This window comes from Mesoplodon bidens, assembly GCF_964165515.1.
Source record: "Mesoplodon bidens genome assembly, chromosome: 3".
Classification (NCBI taxonomy): Eukaryota; Metazoa; Chordata; class Mammalia; order Artiodactyla; family Ziphiidae; genus Mesoplodon; species Mesoplodon bidens.
In genome coordinates, this window is record NC_138178.1 from 129,861,858 (window position 1) to 129,872,623 (window position 10,766).

Genomic DNA, 10,766 nt, shown 5'->3' on the forward strand with positions numbered 1-10,766 from the left:
AATGATTACACTGTATACCTTAAACTCACACAACATTATATGTGAATTATATCTCAGTGGAACTGGAATAAAGATAAATAAAAAATGATTTACAATTTAAAAATAGTGAGACTGACTTTTACACAAATATGCTATACTGGGTTGAAGAGCATCCTCTAAAATTGATGCCCACCTAGAACCTTAGAATGTGATTTTATTTGGAAGTAGGGTGTTTATAGATGTAATCAAGTTAAGTTGGGGTCATACTGGATTAGGGTGAGCCTAATCTGATGACTGGTGTGTAGGATATTTGGACATAGGCAAAGAGGAGAATGCCATGCAAGGACAGAGACCCACAGAAAGAATACCATGTGAAGGTGGAGGCAGAAAGTGGAATGATGCATCTACAAGCCAAGGTACACCAAGTGCCAGTGACCACCAGACACTGATTGAGAAGCATGGAACAGATGCTTCTCCATCAGAGCCTCCAGTAGGGACCAACCCTGCTGACACTTTGACCTCAACCTTCTAGCCTCTAGCACTGACTGAGGGAATAAATTACTGTTATTTTAAGCTACCTAGATTGGGTTTTGTTTAGCCAGAAAGAGGAAACTAACACACATATCAGTACCTATACCTCTTTATATCAGTCAGCATAGACTCGGTTTTGTTGCAGTAACAAAAGGCTCTCTCCTCCGATTCTTAGAGGCTACAATAACAAAGATATACTTTTCATTCTTCTTCTCACCCACATGTCATCACAGATAGCTGCCACTCCACACCATGTTACCTTCAAGCAACCTCTACCTGGAATATTGCCTCTATCTGGTATGAGAAAAACGGAAGATAGAGTCCAAACATTCAAAGATTTATGAGATCAGAAGATGAAATTGATTCTCATTTCCAACCTGTACACTATAACATTGAAAAGCCTTTAAGTGACAAAGTTCTAATCAACTCAATCCTGGGACAAGGAACAAATCAAGAGTATGGCCACCATGTTTTACTAAAACCTCTGAATCAATTAAGGTGGTTTACAGTAAATTATTTCAGCTAGACAAAATGGCAGAGGCAAACTATGCATTGGTTCTTGAAGCTTCTGCCCCAAAGTGACTCACATCACTACTACTCATGTCTCATTGGCCAGAGCAAGTCTGATGCCATTGTATGGGTATGTATAACCCACATATAGGAGGGGCAGTGAATCTTTTCAGAAATACTATAATCTCTCCACTCTTACAGAGGATTATCCTTTCAGTAGTCACTTTGAGAGGCTATTTTAGTAGTACAGTGATGTGGAAAATGTTTGGAGTGATTTCCAGAGCAAACGTATGAGGTCACATAAGAAATTGACTCTTGACTTTATGATTTTTGACCCCCAGTGGCATTCCCCAGATGGATCATCATCCACCTAGTCCCCAGATGTGGTTACAAATAACTTTTAGTTTACTACCCCAAATTAAATCCCCTCTCAAGTAGTGAAAATTTGCCACTGTCAAAGCTGATCAAAGGAAGGTACTCCAGAAGACTACCAACAAGGAGCTACAGAAGTGTTGTGAGAAGTGTTATGAAACAACAGCATCACTGAAATCACTGACCAGCCTCCCAGTGGGACTCCCTAAAGGGTGCAATGCTTGATTGAAGGAATATATATAATGTGTAATAAATTATAACATACTAATATCTTATCATACATAATATATATAAAATATAAAAATGCATAACATATAAGGTTATGTGTGTATGTATAAGTATATAATATCTCTGATGTGTTTGTTAAAAAAGGAAATCAACATGGCTTTAGGCATCCCTAGCACAATTTCTGAAGCAGAGAGACACAACTACAGAATGATAATGATGGCCAGCCTATGTGGAAATCTTCCTATGTTCCAGGCACTAAATGATTTATGTGAATTACCTCACTTAATCCTTGCAGCCAGGGCTGGGACTAGGACAAGGGAAGCAACCTACCTGGGGCACAGAATTTGAGGAGACACCCACTCTCAGGGCTGGACAAATACAAAGTTGATATTTGCATGACCCTGAACGCCTCCTTCAGTGTTGTACCCTCAGAGCCTCACCTCACCCTAATCCCGGACCTGCTTGTAACAATCCTGTAAGGTCAAGATCATCAGCTCCTTTCTTCGCAGATGAGGAAACAGAGGTTTATGGGTCACGAGTATCTTGCTTCACTTGAACCCAGGCAGTTTGGACACCCAGGCCTGAGCCTTGACTTGTTGCGCCTGCATCAATGCCTTCGTCGACGCCCCATCTCAAGTTTTGGTTGTTTTTGTCGTCTTTTCCAGGTGTCCAAGGCAGCTGCAGACTTGATGGCCTACTGTGAGGCGCATGCCAAGGAAGATCCCCTCCTGACGCCTGTTCCGGCTTCAGAGAACCCATTTAGGGAGAAGAAGTTTTTCTGTGCTATCCTTTAAGTCTTCAAGAGGAACCTGAGGAGCCTCGGGGCTCCAGGGACACTGATGTAGAGTTTTTAGCAAAGTGGGCACCTTTCTAGTCCACAGCATTTAAAGAGAGGGAGGAGAACCATCCTGGAGACTCCAGGCTATGCATGTTTAAAGAACTGGTCCCCTTTATGAGAATGAGAGCTGATCCACACCCCGAGTTAAGAGATCTGATGTCCGCAGAATTGCCTGGAGGAGGGGAGTATGTAAAGATAAAATCGGTGTCATTTCTTTCCTGCTATCCCTCCCAAACCTTATGTTTCTGCTTCATATTTAAAAAATAAAACAGACAGCTGTACTGAGCTCAGATATGTATGACCTTCTTGGAATGAATATTGCCTTTAGAATACCCTTTGACGAGCTGAGTCGTCCAGTGTAGGTGCGGTTCGGTTTAATGGCGTTGATGTTTCGTCTTTGTGCCTTTCTTTTTCCCTTCTCCCCTACCCCTCCTTCCACCCCTCCCCATTAGAGTAGTAAAGAGATAAGGTTTGATTTGTCTGTAAGATTGAACTCGAAAGATGAGCACCCAAAAGGTTTAAGGAGATGTTCCCCGTGGTTTATCCTCATGGTAACAACAACAACAACAAATGCCGGTTGTCTGTATTCTTTTATCACTGTTCCTAACGTTTGTACATGGTAGCTTTGATTCTGCAAGTAAAAGTAAATCATGTGTTGTGATTGGTGCTTTCATATATTTGTGACAATTTTTGAGTAATACTGCATGAAAATGTCCCCATGTTACATCCATTCAGTTTTACTATAAAGTAAAGAAAAAGTTTTACTATAAAGTTTAGAAAAAGAATGAAAGAGAAAGGAAGCTGGGGAGGAAAAAACTCAGTATCTTGAAAATTGAGATTACTTCAGAGCCTTAGCCATGCCTAAAATACCTCCTAGTTAACAGTGGCGTCAACACATCTTCAACATATTTTCCAGAATCCAAAGCATTTTGGTTTGATCCAGGACCCAGGGCAGCACAGGGAGTGCCAAGCGACAGAGGCAAGGATTCACCCTGAGTTGGGAAGTGCTTTTATCGAAGAGTCAGAGCAAATTCCCTTTTTCCCTGAATCACAGAAATTCTAGATTGAAAGAAGCCTTTCTGTGCTGTTCTTAACAAGAAAAAAGGTGGTCCTTGTTTGTTTAAGTATCAGGAGAAATAAACCCACAACTCCAGACCAGACCCACTCTCAGAACCTGGCTGCTCACGGGCTAGGGAGAAGGGGGCAGCTGCTGCCCCCAGCAGCTTCACCAGAAAGGGTTCTGTCTCTTTTTGCCTCTGAAATGACCTTTGTTTTTTACCCACCAAAATTTTCAATAGAATCTTTTATTTGTTTTTGTTCTCTGCTTTGTTTGTTAGAGTCTTATTTACAAACTTCCTTGCAGCTTGAGCTCTCTCTTCCCAAGAAATTACATTGAAAGTGATTTTTCTTTGTGGTTCCACCAGTAATGGGAGGTCTGGAAGTCTGTCTCATTTTTTTCTGTGTGATTCCCAGGCAGGTGTGGGCTCTCTTACAATTCCTTGTTTGCTTTGAAATCTGGAAAGACCATTTCTGAATTAATTTTATTCTCTTTCCATTCTCTTCCTCCCACTAAAAAAAAAAGATGGAAAGGAAGGAAAAAAAGAAGATAAAAAGATGTAGTATGCCAAGGACAGATCTTGAAACAGACTTGATAAACATTCTGCTTAGCTCCTTGTATGGGCATGATGGTAAAAGAATAAATACATCCAATTAAAATTCATGCCTGGGGAGGGGGAAGAGAATATTAAGACATGTTGAAATGTATGCATGCACTCCTATAACCAGATACTTCTGTTCAAACCTTGGGATTTTGCTACAGTCAGTGGGACACTGAAGAAGATTTAGAGGGGAAAAAACCTGGCAGAGTATTTATTAAACTACAGTATTGTACCATTGGCTTAGTAATACTGTGGAATCAGCTAAAACCCAACCACATTTTAAAAATGAGCGGAAATATGAATTGAATATGTGGTCACATAAAAACAACTGTGAATAAGCACTCTTTGGTAGTGATTAAAGCATCATTATAAGACCCTGATGCTTTTCATAATCCACACCATTTACTTTTCTCAGAAGGACTCTATATTTTCATGTAAAGCTAGGTCTTTGGAGCAATTAAAATGGAATTAAAACTTTTAGGAATACAGCTCTGGTAATTAAAAGTTAAGGAAGTTCCAAACTTCATGTGACCTTGTTTATCAAAGGAGAAAGAAAGCAGAAAATACACAGCCCATCTGAAATTAAATTTAAGAAAAATCTTTGACTTTTTCATAATTTCATGTGCTACAGAAGGGAATTATAGTCCCAGAGTTTTTCTATGAGTTTTGATTCATTGGTATTTTTACTTGTTAAGGGGGAAATAATCTTTTGATTACTTATGCCTCTAAAGAGTTTTAATTCTTTTAGAAATTTAACAATAATTTTCACCAGCATAATTTTATCTTAAGGGGTAACTAATAGGAAAACTTAACTTAATTATTCAAGGCCCTAATTTACATATATAATATATTGGGTAGTAATGAAAATCTGCCATGGAATTCTTTAAACAGTAATAATAAAGCTCATATTTAGAATGCAAACTCTATTAAGAAAAAACCAATCTTGCCTCATCCTCAATATTAAATCTGTTTTCTTTTTTTTTCTTTCCATTTTAAACCAAGTGCTATTTAAGTCAGAGTGTGTGAATTAGTACTTTGAACTGAGGCTAATTTTGCTAATAATATTTGAAAGAGATTGCTCACCAAGGAAAAGTTTTAAACCATTTCTCCATATACTCATATTTACAAAAGGAATTTTGAGAAGCATGCTGTCTTAAGGGATTGTTGTACTTTTTTTTTTTTAATATTTGCTTCTAGCTGCTCTTGGCAATGGTGAATTGTTACATATACATTAATGTTTTCCCAGCCCTAGAATTGTTCATTTTTCCTACATAAGATCTATGGAGTGTATCTTTCAAAGAGAGGGAAATACAGAAATGTTAAAGCAGAAAAACCTGAATGTGATGTGTACATTTTCATCCCCCCATGGACAATGTATTTGTTTTAATAAATGGAATTTTCAGATTCATTTCATATGCGGTCGATTTTATTGTGAAAGCCCATGGACCACCTCGCCCATCGATTCTATGGTTAATTTGAGAAGGATGATGACACATAACAAGATGGATGAGGAAATAGGAATTCATGAATTTTCTTTAGGGGTTTGTTAATAGAGGCACCTAAAGAGGGAAAAACTCACATGAGGCTCTTGAAAAGCCTTTCTCCCTGGGTACAGTGCCTGGGGACAGAGAAAGGTGATGCGGAAGAGTCCAGGCTCTGGCAGGCTGGACCGTGAAGATACATGAGATGCATTTACACTTGAACATGTTATGGGTATGCCACATGGGGATTCCTCCTCTACAAAAAGAAAAATATTGAACAGAAAACATGCTGTTCTCCATAAGCTGCTCATGATTTAAAAGGAGTACTAGAGAAGATAAAGGCTTAGAACTCTAGATTCACAGCTTCTTGGAGATTTCTCAGTCAAGATACCCTTCTGTATGTCCTTCAAATTATGCCAGTAACAGAGCCTGTTAGTAAGGAGATGCTGGATCTCCCAGGATTCGTGACTGCAACAAAAGCATCTTTAAATTTCCAGTGAAGGGACCACTTGGAGTTTGTGCATTTGTCCACTTACATCATTTTTTCTCAGACTGTGATCCCTGGATCACCTGTTTCAGAATCACCTGGAATGCCCATGAAAACGGCAGACATTGGGCCCCCCACTAACTCAGAATTGCTAGCAATGGTACTTAAGACCGTGCACTCCATTGCATGCTATTGAGGACCACTAATTTAAGTACTTACGACAGCTGGCTTTTCATAACGCCTCACGAAAGGCACAAACTAATTGTCAACATGCTGGCTCTTATTCCCACAGCTGCAGGAAGTGGCTGCCCTGGAGTGAACACGTGACCCGCGACTGAGAATCTCGGCAGCTCCCAGACGTGAGACGCAGAGAGGAGGAACCTGGTGGGTTTTAACTCTGCTCCTGTTCTGTTGAGCCCCCGGGGGAGGATTGCTTCCAGCTCTGGTTCTTTAATAAGCTGCTCACATTTTACACAGCACAATGACGTGGGAATTGGAGCTGGGTCAGCTCCAATCCACAAATTGCAAATAATTTGCCAAGGGAAATCCCTTTCCCTTCGGTTCTGCCCCAAATCTACATTCTCTTCTATTTAGAACCAGGAGACTCAGGCAGAATTTATTTTTAATGAAGGGGGTCACGGGCTCCCGGGCCTTCCTCAGTAAGAACTCCTACTGCTTCTCCATGTCCATAATAAAAGAAGCCCAGAGACGGGGTGTACCTCCACACCAAGGTGACAGAAAGATGGTGCCCGGTGACCTCAGTTCATACTGTAGGCGAGCAAGAGCCCAGCCAGCATGAGCTGGAGAACAGGAACAAGGCCCCAGAGTTCCATGTGACCTTGGCCAAGTCCTTTAACTTCTCCATGCTATAAAATGGGGACAGTGTACCTGATTCACTTGCCTCACACAGTTGTCTAAGCCAAATGAAAGAGAGTAGGTAAAGTGCATCGTGAAGGAAGAGGTGATAAAGAATCACTAGACCCTGCTCACAAAACTTTCGAACAGAGGAAGAATCTAGATCATTCCTTCTTGCCTTTTGACTCACTGCCTTTTCTCTCTACCCCAGGGCTCTTGTGGTTCAGACCCTCAATGCCTCATGTCCACCCACTGGTGTAGCCACTCTCTCATCTCCTCCCACTCTAAGTCATGCCACTTACCCCTAAGCATTCATTAATCAGGAGTCCTCTGGGTGTAAGTGGCAGAAATCTAGCTGAAACTGGCTAATAACCGAAGAGCTCAGAAACAGATCCCAATTCAGCCTCAGCTGGATCCAGGTGCTCAGATGATGTTACCAGATGTCTCTCTCATTTCCTTGGCTCTACTTTCTTTTGTGCTGGTTTAATTCTCAGACTCTTCCCCTGCAGCATCAGGATGGTATCTGTAGCTACAGGCTTACATCCCACCAGTTTAGTCATCACAGAAGAAAGATAATGGCAGCTCCAGCAAAAGTCCCTGGCTGTATCCCCAAAACACTTCCTAAGACTCTTATTGGCTGGATCTGGTTCATGTGCCCACCCATCCCTGAACCTGGGCATAGAGATCACTCTGCCACACAGGCAGAACAGTGGTTCCAAGGAAATTGAAGTACTTGTACTAGAGGATCAGAGATTGAAGGTTAAAGGCAAAAATAACTGGTGCCAACCACATCCTGCCTGACTCACTGATGTAACTCAGACCTCCCCACATGCAGCCATCCAGAGTAATCTGGCTCACAGAGCTCTTATCAACCCATCAGGTCCACATGCAGCTGACTGGCTGGCAAGGCCCTGGTGAGTCAAATCCACCTGATTATTCCTACTTTGTTTTCTAAACTCTCCTCTGATTCATCCTGTCTCCTGTAAATGTAAGATCTTCAACCCTACCTCCATGCCTTTGCCTATGATGTTACCCCCTCGGGAATGCCATTACGCAGCTCCTCAAGTAAACAAACCTCACTCGGTTTCAAGCCCAGTCTGAATTCCATGCTGTCTGTGAATGACTTCAGGGAATACTCATCTCTTTCCTCGCTCAACTGCTGTTGCCCTTGTCATCGGCACCAAAAAATCTAGTATTTGACTGAGTCTGAAGCATTGTGCTAAGGTAGACACCATGGGCCCTGTCTTTGTGGAGCTCCTGGTTTAGGGGAGGAAGTACGCAAGTAAACAGTAATTATCAGTCACGGTGAGAAGTTCTAGGACACAGGAAGCCGAGGGGAGGAGGGCAGAGGTGGATCGCCAGCCAGAGGAGGTGACGTTGGAGTTAATGGCTTCTTATATGAGAATCTTGTCTCCCAGGGTAAACTGTCATTTTCTAGGGAGCAGAGAACACCAGGTGAGCAGGCCTTTCTTTAATCCTCCTCCGTGTGTAGCACAGCACTTGAGGACACAGGAGGTACTCAGCAATGATCATTGATGGATTGAGCACAGGGCAAATGCCTGCAGAGAAATGAGACAAGGAAGAGGCATAACTATAAAAGCCGTCTTGTGAGCCTGAGAATGAAGCTCCACCCCCAACCGTTGGTCCCACAGTAGGTCCCACCCCCGATGGTCAGCAGTCGGCTCTGTGCACAGAATGATGGACCAAGTCGCAGGGTGCCTGTGGCCTCTCCTCTCTAACTGGTGCCAGCTCCATGCCCCCATGACTTCATTCTCTTTAGCTAGCAGCCCCTTGGTCTAGAAGATACCACCACTTTCCAACCTGGAAGTGAGATTTGGGGGCCCCTGTGGGCCCAGGGGCCAGAGGAAACACTGCTAACTGCATCACCTTAATTTTAGCCCCAGGGAGGGGTCCATTCCACTCTGCACTGAGAACACTTTCTCTAATTGCCCTCCACTGTGTCTACATGTGGCTTTTTAAAAAAATTGAAGTATAGTTGATTTACAACGTTGTGTTAGTTTCAAGTGTAGAGCAAAGTGATTTGGTTATACATATATATATATATATATATATATATATATATATATATATATATATATATTCTTTTTCAGTTTCTTTTCCACTGTAGGTTATTACGAGATACTGAGTATGGTTCCCTGTGATACACAGTAGGTCCTTGTTGTTTCCACGTGGCTTTTAAAATTTAGATTCAAATTAACTAGTACTGAATAAAATTAAAACTTCCATTCCTCTGCCACACTAACCATAGTTCAAGTGTCCAGTAGCCATGTGCAGCCAGTGACTAGTGTATTGGACGGCAGAGACATAGGGCATTCCCCTCACTCAGGAAGTTCTATTGGCAAGTGCTGCTCCAGAGCAATGGTTAGCAACTTTTTTCCACCCCACACAACTGACAGAATATGCCTTCTCCTTGTACCCAAATTTGGACAACACACACACACATACACACACCGAGGGAGAAAGTAAAAATACTGTAATCATCCACAATAATCATAACAACTGGCCATAGGTCATGGTAAATCATGGTAGGAAAGAGATAGGCTGTAGATTATGATCATTCCTAGAGTCCTCTAAACCATAAACTTACCCCTGTCTCTCTCATTCAAGAAAGTGCAGTGATAATAATCATGATGATGATAATAATAACAGCAGCAGCAGCAACAGTAAAGTGAACACTTATTAAGCACTTAACTATGTGCCAAGCATGATGCTAAACATTGCATAGACGTCATTGCATTTAATTCTCACAATAACTCTATGACATGGATGTTAGTGCTGTCGTGTAGCAAACATCTTTGTTGCCTCATGTCACATCTGGTGACCCACTTCTGATTTCAGCCATAGCTGCAGCAGAGACTCATTCTTGCCCAGAGCGGGGCAGGGAGGGGAGAATGAATACCCTCAGGAACAATCCTCAGCCAATGAGGGATGAGGCGCCCACCTTGCAGAGTCTGATTTAGGGGTGCGTTTTGTAGGATTTCTCGGATGGTCTCTGGCAGCCCTGAGTCTTAATTGACCAGAATAGAAACCAGGCCAATAATATATCATATTGGTTTTTTCCTCCTTATCTGTTTCATTTTCTTTCCTCCTACATTTCTGCTTTCTGAGATCACTCTCACCACCAGCCCCAATGAATTACCTGCATCCAAGTCCTTGATTCAGGCTCTGCATCAGGGGACTCAAATGAATTCACCCCCATTTTATAGACGAGGAGTTTGAAACTTAGAACGTCTGACATTTCCCTAAGTTCCCACTGCTATTAAGTGGAAAATCGAGGACATGTACCTAAATCTGCCTTGATTCTAAAAACTTAACTCCCAGTTACTCTTATAATATAAATTAGAATGCAAGTGCATCAGAGGGAGGTGATTAAAAGAATTCTGAATCTGCTCTTATCTATAGAATAAGCAGATTGTTTGTAAACTTCAAGCCTCTGAATCACTTCTCTGGAATGAAGAAATCAGTGAATTCTTTCTTGTCAATATTTAGCTTTTCTTCACTGTAGTCATTTTGTACCTAGAAAGTATTCACCTGGCACAGAAAATATATCCTGGTATCGAGAAGCCTGCGTAAGGAAAACCAAGAAGGGTGACTTTAACAGGGACGGTGGGGGTGTTTCTTTTCCTTCAGGACTTTCAGGAGGGGAAAATCCCTTCCCATTCTAGCAACTGCTCCCCTGTGATGTCAGAGCCCAGTAACCCTCCAAGGGTCAGAAGCAGGGTCTGAGTGGCAGTGGAGGCTTCCAGGGGTTTCACTGGAGAAAAGGGTCAGGGAAGAAGCCCAGGAAAAAGGCTCTTGCAAATGTA

General features: G+C 41.9%; 1 protein-coding gene across 2 annotated transcripts in view; it reads left to right on the forward strand.

Moving 5' to 3' along the window:
- The window catches only part of GNG2 (G protein subunit gamma 2), a 136,971-nt gene extending 131,442 nt beyond the window's left edge, over positions 1–5,529 (forward strand). For both annotated transcript variants that reach the window (XM_081229080.1, XM_081229079.1), the window contains one exon: positions 2,286–5,529. In XM_081229080.1, the coding sequence (XP_081085206.1) occupies positions 2,286–2,414 (129 nt within the window). In that variant the 3' untranslated portion in view covers positions 2,415–5,529. The remainder of the gene's footprint in view (positions 1–2,285) is intronic.
- Positions 5,530–10,766: the final 5,237 nt, after the last annotated feature.